At 34.8% G+C, this 16933-nt stretch overlaps 1 protein-coding gene across 27 annotated transcripts in view; it reads left to right on the top strand.

The window, feature by feature from the left end:
* MBTD1 (mbt domain containing 1) overlaps positions 1 to 16933 on the top strand; it is a 55130-nt gene that overhangs the window by 9858 nt on the left and 28339 nt on the right. For 21 of the 27 annotated variants that reach the window (XM_039846390.1, XM_039846383.1, XM_039846370.1 and 18 more), the window contains 3 exons: positions 12183 to 12384; positions 15298 to 15437; positions 16751 to 16865. In XM_039846390.1, the coding sequence (XP_039702324.1) occupies positions 12231 to 12384; positions 15298 to 15437; positions 16751 to 16865 (409 nt within the window). In that variant the 5' untranslated portion in view covers positions 12183 to 12230. The remainder of the gene's footprint in view (positions 1 to 12182; positions 12385 to 15297; positions 15438 to 16750; positions 16866 to 16933) is intronic. The other 6 variants (XM_039846367.1, XM_039846391.1, XM_039846368.1 and 3 more) reach the window with 2 other exon arrangements.

Below are 16933 nucleotides of genomic sequence, written 5' to 3'. Positions count from 1 at the left end.
ATATTGGAAGAAGATGTCATCTAGGACTTTCATAGTTAAGGCACATGCTACAGTGCCTGGCTTCCAAGTTTCAAAGGACAGGCAGACTCCCTTGTCAGGAGCTAATGCAGCTGGTGACCATAAGTTAAAGCCAGTGCTAATTTATCTTGAAAATCTTAGGGCCCTGAGGAATTGTGCTAAATCTACTCTGCCCATGCTCTGTAAATGGAACAACAAAGCCTAAATGACAGCACATTTGTTTACAACTTAGTTTACTGAATATATTATGCCTGTTGTTGAGACCTACTGATCAGAATAAAAGATTCCTTTTAAAATGTTACCGCTCATTGGCAATGCACATGGTCACCCAAGAGCTGTGATGGAGATGTTCAACAGGATTAATGTTGTTTTCATGCCTGCTAACAGCATCCATCTGCAGCCCATGGACCAAGGAGTAATTTTGACTTTCAAGTATTACATAAGAATACATTTCATTAAGCTATATATAGTTGCCATAAATAGTGATTTCTGTAATGGAGCTAGGCAAAGTAAATTGAAAACCAGAAGTGGAGTCACCATTCTAGATGCCATTTTGAACCTCTGTGTTTCGTGGGAAGAGGTTTTTAAAAATTAAAAACCAGCATTAACAGGAGTTTGGAAGAAGTTAATTCCAATTCTGGATGACTTTGATGGATTCAAGACTTTGATGGAAGAAGTAACCACAGATACAATAGAAGTAGCAAGATAACTAGAATTAAAGATGTGACTGAATTGCTGCATTGTTACCATAAAAGAACAGATGAGAAGTTGCTTCCTGTGGATGAGCAAAGAAAGTGGTTTCTTCATATAGCATCCAGTCCTGGTGAAAATGCTACAAAGATTGTTGAAATAACACAGGATTTAGAATAGTACGTAAACTTAATTGATAAAGCAGCAGTAGGGTTTGAGAGGATTGACTCCAGTTTTGAAAGACGTTCTACTGTGGGTAAAATGCTATCAAACAATACCACATGCTACAGAGAACATTCGTGAAAGGAAGAGTAATAGAAAACAAAACATATACACTGGGAAGCCAAAAAACTTCTGTAACTGGCTTTATTGCAATATTCACTTTTTTGCGGAGGTCTGGAACAGAACGTGCAAATATTAACCAAGGGCATGATATCTCCAAGGTATGTTTGTGTTAATTCAAACCTTCCAAAATGCTGAAAGAAGTTTTTAAAAGACCAAAGAAAACAATCATGAAGTGAGAAAAAAAAAAAAATCATGGTAAATATAGTGTACACAATAATTATAACAAAATAATGACAATTGAAATCTTGCTGGTCATATCAATGAGGATTCTTTCATCAATTAAAAGAAAAAAATTTTCAAATTGACTCAAAAAATCAAAACCCAACCTCATTACGTACGAAAGGCCTTTAAAACAGCTAAAAGCAAAGGAATGGGCAAATATACAACAGGCAAATAGAAATAATAAGAAAGCAGGATTAACGAAGTAGAAGTCAAACCAAAAAGCATTGAACAAGACAAACGACAGTTTATAATTCTAAAAACCACAATTTACAACAAAGATATGTTATAAATACAAAATAAAACAGCAGTCTGTATAAAGCAGTATCTAAGAAATGCAAGTAGTAAAATGAAACACTACAAATAGGAGACTTTAACACAAGAAAGGTGTAGTGGACAAAAAATAACGATATAAAAGGTCTAAACAATCAGCAAATCTTCAAATATATCCATGACTACATCCTAATAATGAAGAATATGTTCTCTTTCAAACACAGTATTCACAAAAATTGTCCATGTGTTATGAAAACATCAGTAAACTAAACAAGAAAACAAAAATCGAAAGGGCACGTCTACCTTAAAATTTAGAAACCAATTATATGTTGAAAAGTCTTGTACAACGGGTCCTCGAATAATGTCTTTTTCATAACACTGATGAGAAAAATCCCTGCTGGGTCTACTGTCTGTGTGGAGTTTACACATTCATGTTAGATGAATTGATGTGTCTAAATTGTTCCAGTGTGAGTATGGTTGTGTGTGACAGCGCACCCTGGGATGAAATGGCATCCTCTCCAGGGTTGGTTTCCACCTTGTGCACTCTGCCTGCTGGCGTGGACTCCGGACACCCTCAGCCCAGAACTAAAATAAGTGGGTTGGAAAATAATTAATCTTTCATAATTGTATGTACAACTCACATTTACTTAAGTGTTTAATATTAGAAATGGTTTAGGTCTTTATTTAGAAGTTTAGTGATATATTTGTGACCAGAAATAAGCCATAGGAACTTAAATCCATGTAGTGATGGATATACTTGAAGATCTGCCTTTATATCAATTAGCCTGTGGTAAAATTGGTTTTGTTTTATGTAGTTTTACTTAAAGTCCCAATTTTCAAAAACTTGTTGACAACAAGTGAGCACTTACTGTACAATAACGTTCATAGCAGTTTTATTCATTGTAGTCAAATCTGGATGGAGAAGAGAGAAATATCTTGATAATGTGCAATATTACTCAGCAATAAAAAGCAATGAACCATTCATACATACAATAATCCGGATAAGTCTCAAAAAATGCTGAGTGAAGTAAAATATAAAAATGTCAGAATTTTATCCCATTTATGCAGTATCTTAAATATATGTGAAATTAACCAATGGTGCTACAACTCCTCTAGGGGGAAGAGGAGGATTGACTAGGAAAGGACATGAGGTAGCTTTCTTAAAATGACAGAAAAGTTCTGAATCTTGATATGCATTAAAATGCCTCAGTTAAAAAAAAAAAAACTTTGAAGTAAAAGAGGAATGCAAACAAATTGCAGTTTTTAAAAAATGATAATGAATTACTACATATTAGAATCCGTGGAATACATTAAAAGCAGCAAGCACAGGAAAATTCATATTCCTAAATACCTGTGTCGGTTTTTAAGGAACAAAATTCAACTGAGTATATTTTGAATATCTTACTGGGTTTATTCAGTAATTGATAAGTTACTGAGCATCCAGTCTTGGATAGCAAGGGGCTCTGAAGGGATATCTGTATAGACCAAAGTGAGCAGGAACAAGGAAATTACAATGGGCATTTGCTGATTGGTTGTAGCAGGATTATTTTCCTTAATAGAGCAAAGGGAAGTCTTGGAGCTGGGTCAGTTAACTTGTGCTGAGCAGGTAAGTACTGATAGATTGACCTAGGCCTTTTCTGGGAGACCTGAGCATAGAAATAGAAGTTTTGGTTTGTTGATGTGGAGCTTAGCATGAGCAACTCCATCTTGGGCCTAATCTTGTTACTTTAACACACTAAGAGAACAAAAATTCCCAACTCAAAAAAGAACAAAGTAAGCAAAAAGAAAACAAAAACAAAAACAAAAAAATAATAAAGATGTAAGTAGATATTAATGAGTTAAAGAACAGAGAAACTATATGTCAAAATGATGAATCAACCCTGGGCCTTTGGGGAAAAAAATCACAAAATAAACCACTACCTAGTTTAATCAAGGGAGAAAAGAGCACAAAAATACAAAATAAGAAATGGCAAGGGGTAAATGATAGAGAAAATTTAGAATCATTCAACTATTTTTCACACCTCTTTGTAAATTTGAAATCATAGATGAAGTGGATTATTTCTTAGGAAAATAGTTTAAGAAAATTGACTTCATTTGAGGTTTAAAAAAAATAAACTTAGAAAATTTCTATAAAAGGAACAGAGTTGTGTCAAGGCTCTATCCCACAAAACATCAAGCCCAGGTATTTCATAGGGTTTCTGCAAAACCTTTAGAGACCATATATTCTCAATGCTACATGAATTATTTCGGAATGTAGAAAATGAAGAAAAACTTCATTTTTATGAAGCAACAGTAATACAGATTTCTAATAAAGACAGTACAAGAAGTGAAAAATTACGTATTGATATTTATAAATATCAATATTAGAAAGTACTAATAAATTTTACTGCATATTTTTTGAATTACATGGCAAAATACTCCATAAACAAAATCAAAATTTGTCACATATTAACAGACAAAGGACAAATTTAGGGTAAACTCCTAAATACAAAACATTTTTAAATAACATAAGACTAAAAGCCCTACGGAAAAAAAGACAAAAGGACAGACCACACATACACAAAAGAAATACAAAAATGATTCTGTAAAACAATACAGAGCACATCCTGGCTTTTAGTACCAGTCCCCCCTAAAAGAAGGAAAGAGCTTGAAGAAGTGGTTGATTTCAGGGCTGGAGCAATGTAGGTATGAAATGATCCTGAAATATTTTGATTTTCTAAAAAATAAGACAGTACACAAAAATCGATGGGGCACATTTAAAGGACATTGGAGCCAGTTCAAGGGGATCCTAGTATCCAAATCTGGGATAATGTGAGTTCTCAAATAATTTAAGAACAGTACTGAGTTATAAACCATTGGGGAAAATAACCAGGAGTTAGTGAATTCATACTAATAATGAATAGGTAGATAAATGGGTAAAGAGGATGATGGGAGAATTTGCTGCTGACTGGTGAAAGTACTAGAATTAGAAAATCATTTTGCAGCTACCAGTAATATTTGGTTTGGCAGAAGTAAATGAATGCTAAATTTAGGGACAGGATGGGGTGGGATTTCAATGAGAATATATATTTTTAAAGATGATCACCAAGATTGCTTATTGTAAGGAGAAATAATGGTAAGGATACACTGGAAGAACTGGACAATGTCTTGACAGTGATCAGAATTAATATCACCAGTGAGGGTCAGATAGGCATACTGTGCCTCCGGATGTAATATTCTGAGAAAGATCCATCACTTATGTAGTACTTTGGGGATACATAACCTGAACCTGATAAACATCAGGTGAACCCTAAATGAAAAACATTCTGTTAAAAGGGGAGGGAAGGAACCTATATTCTTCAAAAATAATCTTCCAGATTAAAGGAAGCTAAGGAGGCAAATACATAGGATGTTGGACCGGAAGAAAGAAATGCTATAAAGCAGGGGTCCCCAGCCCCCGGGCCGTGGACCAGTACCAGTCCATGGCCTATTACAAACCAGTCTGTACAGGACATGAGCAGCGGACGAACAAGCAAAGTTTCATCTGTATTTGTAGCCACTCCCCCGTGCTAGCACCACCGCCTCAGCTCCACCTCAGATCATCAGGCATAGATCCTCATAGGAGCACCAGTCCCTGGTGTCAAAAAGGTTGGGGACTGCTGTTACAAAGGACATTGAGTCCATTGGACAATGGATAATAAATTATGGGAACATAGATTTTGTTAAATTCTCTGAAACATAACTGCTGTAGTTGTGAGAGAATGTTTTTATTAGGAAATGCACACTGCATTTGAGGCGGAGCAGAGACGTGTGTGCAACTTAAAAATATGTTTAGAGAGGAGTAAAACATGGGGCAAATATCAGTAATTGGTGAATCTGACTAGGGTTCATAAAATTTCACTGCTATTCTAACTTCTGGAATTTTGAAGTTATTTTCAAAGAAGTTTAGAAACAAAAACTATCTTTCACATTGTGAAAAAAATCAAACACTCAGGCTGTGGGGAAATGGACACTCACTATTGCTGGTGCAAATGCAAAATGGTAAAAATTTTGTGAAGGGGAATTTGACAGTGTAACAAATAACAAATTACATATACATTCACCTTTCCATCCAGCAATCTCACTTCTGAGAATATACCCTGAAGGTATATACCTCAAGCAGTTAAAAAGTGTGTGTGTGTGTGTGTGTGTGTATGTACGTGTGTGTGTACATGCACATGTATAAGTTTATTTACTGCAGCAATATCTGTAATTGTAAAACTGAAAACTACTAAATGTCCAAACAGGAGAGATTGGTTGAATAAACTTACACACAATGTAGCATTATACAGCTGAAGAAACAATGAGGAAGATGTCTTGCACTGAAATGAATGATTTCCAGGATATAGTTCTAAATTAAGAAAAGCAAAGGGCAAGAATTTACTGTGTGGCCTTTTGTGTAAGAAAGAAGAGGAAATGAAGCAAATATACCTGTTTACCTTTTTAAAACATAAACAAAGGAAGATGAACCAGAAAGCAATAAAGTTGGCTACCCACCTACAGGGGTGCATGGTGGGACAGGGAAGAAAATGACATTTCTCCAAGTTACAACTTTTTGCTTAGTTCTTTATATTTGGAAGCAGGGTGGTTTTTTAGGTAGTCTCCAAGAATGAAATAAGGATGGTAGGGGAAGACTGAAAACCAAAAGCAAACCAAACCTGACTTCATTCAAATCAGTAACCATGTTGAAGGAGAGGAAAATTATCTAATCCATGTAATTTTTAAACTCATTACTCTTGCCCCTCAGTTTGGGAGAAGGGACTACAAAGAAATTTTGAACTCTTTAAGTTTGTTTTTTTGTAGCAGTATAGATGTGCTTCTGAAACTATTTAAATGTATAAAAGGATCAAGCAAATTAGTAAATGTTATTTTTCTTGGGAGCCAGGGTTTTCACTGTGTGAGAGACATGGTCAGGAAAGGCCCTATGGGATGGACTGGAATTGGAGATATAAGTGTAAACTCATGATTTTCTAAATTATGTATATGTATACATATTCCAGTTCCATCCACTGAAGGGTCCACAGGCAAAGAGATACCCATGTAACAATGAGCACATAGAGCTCCAAGATCCTTATTTCTAATATACCCCACTGAAAGAAACCACTGAAAGGCTCTTCTTGGAGTCTGAAACAGGAAAATGAGTATAACGGAAACCTGGAATATCTTGTTATATCAGAAAGTAAGGAGTTGCTGAAAACATGATAGAGGCATGTCAGAATAACACAGTAGTCAGCTTGATAGGGCTCCCACTGGCTGAGTTTGGTGTAATTTGAGCTCCTAAATAATTAAAAACAAAAATGAATTATAAGCCATTGAAAAATAGGAATCAAATTGGTACCCAGAGTACAAAAAAAGAGGGATCTTACAGAAGGATGTCAACTGAGGAATATGGAAGGAATTCTGGCGGTGAAAAATCATAGATTGGGCAAGATCATCATTGGACGCTAAATCGAGAGTGGATTTTTTATTAGAATATTTGCATTGTTTTTAAATGTCTCCCCATACATTCATTGCTTGTGAAAAGAGGGAAAATTGGAGAACCAGACCACACCTAGACCAGGTTGTCAAATTTAGCATCACCAATAAGAGGCAGATGGACATCATGTAATCTGGATTTGCTTTCTGAGAGCAACGGGATCTACAACCTAAATGTAATCATGAGAAAAACCTCGAAGTGAGAAAGTTTTTATTTCAGAAAACAAGTCTGTATGGAAGTATTCCGAGTAATTTGTGCAAGGTTTTTAACTACAACTTAAGTTTCTTTACCTATTCAGGTTGTTATAGTTATTTACCTATGCAGGTAATCTCTTATGAGTGAGGTTCGGTTTTGTGTCTTTCAAGGACTTTGTCCATTTCATCTAAGTTGTCAAATTTATTAGCATAAAGTTGTTGCTAATATTCTTACTGTCCTTTTAATATCTGTAGAATCCAGTGATATCATCTCTCATTCATGATAGTGGAAAATTTTGTGTCTATGTGATTTGAGGTTTATCGATCTTACTGCCCTCCTCAAAGAACCAGCTTTTGTTTGATTTATTTTTTTGTTTTTCATTTTTATTTCATTGATTTTCACTTGGAGGTTTGAGTATAGATTTTGATATGATTTTTTTTCTTTAGAAGTTTGAAGGCATTACTTTTAGTAATTTTTCTATTAGACGCCCGCTTATACCCCAGTTCCTTTCTGTTTTTATGTAGCATAGTTTTTCTTGATGCTTTCAGTATCTATAGTCAAGAGTTCTGTAATTTGTATTATGATAATAAAGCTTGGCATAGTTTGTTTTGTTTTGTTTGTTTTTTTTTTTTTAGGTCATTAAGCTGGGCTTAAAGCGTTCTCTCAATATAGAAACCATTTTTGGATTCTGGAATTTTTTTTTTTTTTTTTTAATTTTCTTCCTTTATATAATTTTTTCCCCATCTACTTTGTCTGTCTTCAGTATCTCTATTCTTTGGATTTTGGGTTTTCTGCATTTAAATGTTATCTTTTTTATTATCTGGCTTTTTGTCTCATGTACACACATGCTTTTTGAAAGATTTCCTTAATTTTATTATCCATTTATTTAGTTTGTTACTTTGCCTCTTCTGTTTTTAAATTCCATACAATCTGTCATGTTCAATGATGGTATGCCATTCTTATTTTTCTGAAGAATTAAGTTCATTTTTTGAAATTTGCTTTTGGTGTTTTGTTTCTATTTCCTATAGATTGTTTTCTTCTAAAGATTTGTTTTGGTCTTTCACATTCTTAGAGACCTTTCTCAGATGATTGGTGGTCCTTGCCTGTCTGTTCCTATCAATAGTTCCTAAGCAGCTGATTGGACTTCATGTGCCTGAGTTGGACTTGTTGACTAGTGAGAATCACTGTGGTGATTGGTTACTTTTCAAATCTTTTCTCTGGTGTTCTGCAATTTGTAAATGTGATCTATTTAGATGTGGATATCTTTTTGTTGTGCTTAATATATATTGTAGTTCTGTGATGTTGTGTTTTCGTTATTTCTACAAAATTCTCAGCCAGTATCTCATTCAGCAATGCCTTTCTCCATTCTCTCCTTTGAGAATTGTTAGTAGACATTCGATCATTATATGCAATGCTCTTTTAACCTCTTATTTTCCATGTCTCTGTTTTGCTTTGCTTTGCTTTGCTTTGGGTATTTTCTTAATGTCTATATTCCATTTCTCAATTCTTTTTTAGCCATGTCTTATCTGCTGTTCATCTCATCTATTGAGGTGCTTACAGTGGTTATATTTTTTATTTAAAGAAGTCATATTTGGTTCTTTTTAAATCTGCTGATTGTTTTAATCCTGTGCTCATTTTTCAACATTATTTGTATTCTTAATCAGTTTTTGTATGGTTATTTTATATTCTGTCTCTGACAGTTCCAGTGCCTATCTTTGGGATTCCTGATCTTTTTATGCTGGCACATGCTTGTGGTGGATTGCTCATTGTGTGTTTGATATTTGATTGCGTACTCATATTTGATAAAATCTATGGGAATGCTGAAAGGCCTGAATTGTAGATGATTTATTTCCTGAGATGATTTAAGATTGCTTTTACTGGATATCAGGGGGCACTAGTATCCTGGAACCACTTTCATTTCTTGACCTGGGGATTTCCAGACTATCTAGGGATAGAGAGTAAATTATGACCTCAGACATTCTCAGGAGGGCAGGCCTGTGATTACAGTACCCCAAAGAAGCCCTTCCAGAACATGGGCAGAAAGTTCCCTTGTTGGATCCTCCTTGCATGTTGTCCGGTTTTTCCCCACCTACCCTTTCATTGAAGTTGCATCTCCCTTAGGGGTTTTTGGTCGGGCAGAGTTTCCAGTCAAGCTCCCCTACATTAAATAAGTTTTACATAGGATAAATTGACTACAGTTTATTTATATTTGTTTCACTAGTATTCTATCCTAACCTAAGAAAAAATAGTTATGGAACAGCATTCCCCAAATAGGATACAGCTTCTCAACTAGTGTGCCCTAGATTATGTGTATGTCCAGACATGCGTTGCTGCAGTACTTGGGACAGTCAGAGGCCTCAGGCTGTGTGCATCCAGAGACTTATTCCCCTTGTGTCATGTAATCATTTTCTGTGCATGCTGACACCATGGAAAAGGTGAGAGAGCATTTCTCTAGAACATTAGTCCTTGAAGATGCTTTGGGAAAGACTGCATACTATATCTTTTATCATAATGTTCATAAGTAAGTTAAATGTTTGAAGAGGGCTTGAAGTAATGAAATTTTCACAGATGTATTTGACCATAGTATTTTTTTATATTAATGGCCTATAATTATTGAAACCAAAATGTTTGTAATCTACGATCCCCTAAAATCTTAGGGTTATATTCTTTGAGAAGTAGAGTCAGAACAGATATTTTGCATTGACATTTAGGGTCAGTAAATATGTATCAGCTGCCAACCAAGCTGGCTGTACAGTGGACAAGCTTATATGAAACTATGGATATTAGAGATCATCTCTACATGGGGTTGGGCTGTGCAAATTTATTAGAACTTAGAATTCTAGCCAGTGTTTATTAACTGTGTATTCCAGTCACCATGATACTTCATCATGTCTTTCCATTGCCCTCAGAAAAAAATAATCAATTCTATACCTTGGCCATCAAGGGCCCTTGTCATGTGTCCAGTACACCCTCTTCTGGCCTTCCAGTGTGCCAAAATATTCCACCCCGAAAGCTTTTGTCTTGCCCTTTCCTTTTTCACAGAGCACCAGATATTTAAATGATTGCCCCTTTTGTCCTCAGGGTCTTTCCTCAGCACTGCATCTAGCTGACTACCCCATCTTAATTGCCGTCATCACTTGGCCTTGCTTAGATTTCTCCCACCAGTAGACACTAACTTTTGTGAGAACCATGGATCTCATCTGCTCTGTACACTACTCTGTCATTAGCCTCTGTCACTGAGACACACAAATGCTTGATAAATATTTGTTGAACGTTGCATGCATAAGAGAAGAAAGAGTCTCACAAGTTGCCCAAGTTCACAGCTAATAAATGGCAATACTAAGTCTTAAAAACACAAAGTCTTAAATCTACATCTGTTAGAATGTTGTGTTCCTAGCCCCACACTTTACCTAAACAAGACTATCCCATTCCCTGCCACCTTATCTGTTCAAAATGTTAGACTTTTTTTTTTTGGAGTTGCCATCAGAGTCTTATTTATTCTTTTGAAATCTCCTGGTGGTAGTAGATTTTGATTCTTTGAAGATACATTTGATTTATAGAAATACCTGAAAGTAATTCAGAACTAAATCTGCAAAATAAGTTAGCAGGCTAGTGAAAACTTTGGAGGAGATAGGATAATTCTAAAGTAATCACAAACAATAGGTTTTTCTTTTTAAAACTGGCTGTAAAGGAGAATTCTGAAAGAATACTAAAAAGAGCTGGAGGTAGAACAGGTATAGAGCCTCCCAAGGGACTTCATAAAAGACAGTATTCACTTGGATATATATTGCCATTTTGTGGATTGAGAAACCAATTTTGGTGCTTTTATAGTTATACCTGATACAAATGAAAATCAGTTTCCCATCTCAATGCACATGTTTAATACTAGTATAACCTGAAAATGACAGTTCATTAATAAAACTGAGAGATGCAATTGAATGGTTTTATCTTGTCAAGCTTTGAACAACACATTTCAGTTTTCTTATTGGCTATGTTAAGTTAAACTAGCCAGAAAGGAAATTTACATAAAGAATGAGATGATAAAAATATATATATATTAACTGAGGCTGAATGCTAAAGAATCTTTCATTGATAGTTTGATCTAGTTGTAACTCACTGCATGTTTAGTGATGGTTTGATTTTTTTTTAAATATTTTTTTCTCTTCATTATTTCCCATTTTCTTTTGATTTTCTTCTCACTAAACTCAAAAGTTTTAGAATTTACTTCAGGAAAGTTTGGATTAGTATTCGTTTGGGGGATATTTTGTGGCTTTAAATGAGGGAACATTTAAGTAGCATTCACTGAGGATGATAGAGTGTCCTTGTCCTTTTCCTTTGAAAAGGAAATGTTTAGCTTGAGATAATTGGAAATTTTTTAGCTATTATTTATGGTAAAAACTGGGGTCGAATGTATAAAATGTTATCTTTTATAATTTTCAAAATAGTTAATGTCTAAAAAGTGTTACTGAAATTTTAAAATCTCAGTTATTCTCTCCAGAACTCTTACAGTGATTTTTAAAAGCATCTATATAGTTCCTAGATGTTCTAAATTATTATAGACATTTGCAGTTTTACAGATGAAAGGCAAATTAAGAAATCTGTATGTGTATTTCAAAGTTTTTTGAAGAAAAATCATCTTATTTCATCTCTTTTAGGGAAGTGACGGACCTAGTTTATGGCAAAACTTGAATTACGTGATGATCTACTGATTCAGTGGTCTTTTCCTCGTTCTTATTAGCTAGCATAGTAGCTAATAGATTTATGCCTCATGGAAGGGAGGGGCTCCATTCAGACACAAACATTTAGCTTTTTATTATAAAATAAAATAATTTCTCAGGGCTTGATTTTCATTTTTCAAATCTCATTTACCAAAATTCAAACAAAGGTTTTTAGTGGGGAGGGGGTGTGAGTGCTGCATCATGTATTATTGATTTCTTCTACTTTTAAGATAGAACATTCTTCACAATCCGAAAGGATAAGAAGAGACTCATTCGGGATGTTTGACGGTTATGATAGCTGCAGTGAGGACACAAGTAGCAGCTCCAGCTCTGAGGAGAGTGAAGAAGAAGTTGCTCCTTTACCTTCTAATCTCCCAATTATCAAAAATAATGGACAGGTCTACACATACCCAGATGGTAAATCTGGCATGGGTGAGTATAAACAATATAGCCTTCCGGTGAATAGCCTTTCTCTGTTATACAACTTTATATTTGAGGGTATGTTTCGACTCCGTTTCTTCTGTCATTTCCCTCCCTTAGAATTTTTAAATAGTAGTTTTGAAGAAACACAGTCTGAAACTTATAGTTCTAGATAAGATCACTGGGTTTGTATTTGATCTCTTTATTTTGCCTACCTACCACCTTCTGGTAGAAAGCAAGTAGAACAAAATGAAAACAAAAGGCTGTTGAGAAACTTAATGTGGACTTAAATTTCGTAATTAGATAATAAATCCCTGTGTAAAGGGTAGGATAATATAGTGACTTGTAAGGTTGAAAGAAACTTTTCCTCTAGAACATTATAAGAAGTTCCTCTAGAACATTATAAGAAGTTTTCTGTTTTAACACTTTCAGTGATAGGATATTTCTAATTACAATATTCTTTATATTGAACCAAAGTTATTCTTGCTCTCACTTTTGTCTTTGGTCTTAATTTCACTTTTAAAGATATACAAAATAATTCTAATTTTTGTCATGACAGCATTTCTTCACACTAGAACAGATAGTATCAGTGTGTCTCTAGGGCACACCAAGTAATCGTAGTTGCTTCAGCCATTTCTCATAGTTTCACGGTGATTTAATTCATCCTTACCCTGCTCGCTTTCTTTTGGAGATACTTAAGATTATGTGGTAGTAGGGCAACAACCTGTTGTGATTTGCCTAGAAACTGTCCTGGATTTAGGATTGAAAGTCCCACACCCTGGAAAATACCCTCAGGCAGATGTTTGGTTACCTTTTGGGATTAGGGCAAAAGGTAGTTCAGCCTTTTATCTTCCTTTTTCAGAACACTGTGTTTCCATTCATGATACCAAAATTGCTAGTAGGTCCTATTCTAATCTTTTTGATTAAAAAGTTGAGCAGCAGTGGGCCTAGTACAGAGTCCCGCAGACCATATAAAAATCTTCACTTTCTTTATTAGAGTTCACTAGGCGTGGTCATCCAACCAATTAAAACCTACTGAGGTGTCTTCTGCTTCAGCTTAAATTTCTCAATTCTTGTTGACGAAGCTACATAAGAGATTTTATCAAATGTGTTAACTTATGTTAATATGTATCTCACCATGGTTTAGTTACAACATACCAGTCTGGTAATCTTATCACAATCGGGTATAAAGGTTATTGAAGCTCTATATGTCCCAGGCTTTGTTTTAAATACTAAAGATACAGAGATGAACGATAAAGAATAAATCCCTGCCCTGATGGGGTTTACTTCCTAGTCGTGGGAATTCTAGGTTGACATCTGTAATCCTTGGCAAAGATACATTGTCCCCTTGGAAATCACAAATTTTTTTAATCTAGATAATCACAAACCTTTTTAATAATCTGTTCTGGAATTTATACAGCAAAAAACCATTGGGTCCCTCCCCCCGCCCCCGCACTTAGACCCTCTTTGTTCATCTTTAATCTTCTGGTACTTTACCTTTTTTCCATGATTTCCATAGACTTACAAATACTGTTAAAACTACAAGTCCCTCCAGTATGAACTGTTACAGTGGAGATTTGAACCTGCTCACGCAGTTGTTTGCTATGTCACCTCTTTTTTTCCAACCAAGAAAGCACAACGGAGAAAGGATAATCTCTCCAATAAATCGTAATGGGAAAATTGGATATCCACATACAGAAGAATGAAACTGGACCTCTCTCTTACACCCCTCACAAAAATTAACTCGATATAGACTAAAGACTTAAATAAATATAAGACCTGAAACTGTGAAACTCGTAGAAGAAAACAGGGAAAAAGCTTTTTAACATTGTTCGTGGCACTGGTTTCTTGCATAAGACACCAAAAGCACAGGTAGTAAAAGCTAACGTAAATAACTCATACAACTCAATAGCAAAAAAGCAAGTAATCTAATTTAAAAATGGGTAAAGGAACTGAATAGACATTTTTCCAAAGAAGATATACAAATGGCACATAGGTACATGAAAAGGTGCTCCACATCACCAGTCATCAGGGAAATGCAGATCAAAACCACAGTGAGGTAACACCTCACACCTATTAGAATGCTGTTGTCAAAGACGGTAAGAGAGAACAGGTGCCGGCAAGGATCTAGAGAAAAGGGAATCCTAGTACACTGTTGAGAATGTAAATTGGTACAGCCATTATGAAAAACACTATGGCAATTCCTTAGAAAATGAAAAGTGCAACTACCATTATAATTAAGCATTTCCACTCCTGGGTATATGCATTTTTCTTTTTTGAACTTCAGTTCTCATGACCCTTGTTCTTCTATTCTGCCTCTCGGGTTATTGTCCATTACACTAATTTATAGAAGAGGTACAGTTGTAGTTGGAGTTTTGTTGCTCTCTATTATCAGTTAATAATAGAGCACTTAACCTCAAGCTTGGACCTTACCCCTTTTTTCTCATTCCCTGAACATATTTTGAAAGAATCCTAGTATTACCCTAAGCATTTTTCCAAGAGTTGGCTCTTTTTAGTTTTCAATCTTTGCAATATTTTAAAGGCTTATGCTGCACTTTGAATTAATCCTGTTGCATGGCGCTTTTCATCTTTTGGTTATAATCCTTTCAAACACTGCAGCTCATAATGCCTATGAGAAAATGCCTGGCACATGGTGAACACTAAGAAAATGTTTGTTGAATTTGACTTATATTTGTGTCTTTTGACCCTTTATAAAGCCTTTCATAGACTTGGAGCCCCTAGTTATAGCATCATACCACCTTTTTTCTAACTTTCGTCTAGGTTTTTCTATCATTTGTATAACAAGAAATTTTCCTTAGAAGGAAATTTTTTTAATTAAAACTTTAGTTGGGGAAATTATTAAACTGTTCTCTAAAAATTGGTTTTATTATATAATCACATCAGTATTTTTATTTTGTTAATTAGCTACCTGCGAAATGTGTGGGATGGTTGGTGTGCGAGATGCTTTTTACTCTAAAACCAAACGTTTCTGCAGCGTTTCATGTTCAAGAAGTTATTCGTCAAACTCCAAGAAGGCAAGCATTTTGGCCAGACTTCAGGTAACGGTACAGAAACCTTCTTATTCTTATATCTGTTATTTCTATGGCTTTTACCGTTTATCTGTCATTTGATTGTGATTCTCTGTGCTCTACCTCTGCCCCATTGGCCAGTTATCATTTTATACCCCACATTTTTAGGAAATAGGTGAGCTCCAAAGTTTGTTCAGTCTATAAAATTGATAGCTATTATAAATAGACAGAGCATAGTACCCAGAATAACCTGTATTGTCTAAGTAAATTTAAAATACCCTTTTTCTAAATAATTATAAATATAATAAATACTTTTTTACATACAGAAATTGAAGCCATTTTCTCCCCCCCAGCCCCCCCTTTTTTTTTGAGCTAACATCAAGGTAGAATCTTTCAACATGTGGGGGGATATGGTTTACCCTTTGGTTTTATTTTTCCATTATCTTTGCATCGTACTTGGTAACAACCCATTTGATACCTTAACCAAATGTATTTGGTTAATCCAACTAACCTTTTTGAAAACATTTATGATGTAGGAGGAAAATCATCTCTCTAAATGTACAATAGTCAGTACCTACAAAATGACTGGAGATTTGACCATTTGTCTAAGTTGTTGCTATTGTAGCATATAAACAACTTTTTAAAGGCATTACATACCTGATTTTTATAACGTATTTTATATTGTTGATCACATTTTTGTTATTCTTTAACTTATTATTGTGATCATTACATAGCACTGAAAGGATTATTTAAGTCCCCTAAATTAAGGAAATACATCACTTAGATGTATTTCTATATTTCAGAAAGACAGTACCTAAAGATCCTGAGCAGTGGTCTGTACCCAAATGGATGGCAGTTTGTCACACTGTGAATTTGGCCCATGATCATTTTGCCATTGATCTTTTGCGTTAGCACTAAAGGTATAAACCTCAGTCACTTGCTCTTTAAACATTAAATTATCTTTTCTTACCATATAAATAGCAATGCTTGGCAACCTGCATGAGTGAATAACCACTGGTTTTATCTAGTATGAGAAGAAATCAAATATCCACCACAGCCTGTATTTTAACATCTTATGGGTTGTAATTTTTTATTAACATATTAATTTGCATATTGCTATTATTTTTTTGTCTATGCTACCTCTGCTACCCATATTAGATATCTACATTGTGGCAGAACTCCAGAAAACATTTTTCATGTTAAAATTTCTTGTAAGTTTCCTCTGCTTTAATAATTTTCTAAACCCTCAATGTTTACTTAAGCAAAATGAATAGTATGCAATCAAGTTAGTTTTTGGTGTGGGTGAGAGATGAAAAAGAATCCTATTTACTTAACTCTTCTTGTTTTAGGGTAAGCCTCCAACAAAGAAAGCAAAAGTTCTTCAGAAACAACCTTTAGTTGCTAAACTAGCTGCATACGCCCAGTATCAAGCTACCTTGCAAAATCAAGCAAAGACTAAAGCAGGTAATATGGGTAAATGTAATAGACGTGAAACATTTGATACTAATTCATCTGGGTTTAATTAGTGACCT

The sequence above is a fragment of the Pteropus medius genome, unplaced genomic scaffold (assembly GCF_902729225.1).
Source record: "Pteropus medius unplaced genomic scaffold, Ma_sr-lr_union100, whole genome shotgun sequence".
NCBI lineage: Eukaryota > Metazoa > Chordata > Mammalia > Chiroptera > Pteropodidae > Pteropus > Pteropus medius.
This window is presented reverse-complemented; position numbering and strand designations above follow the sequence as displayed.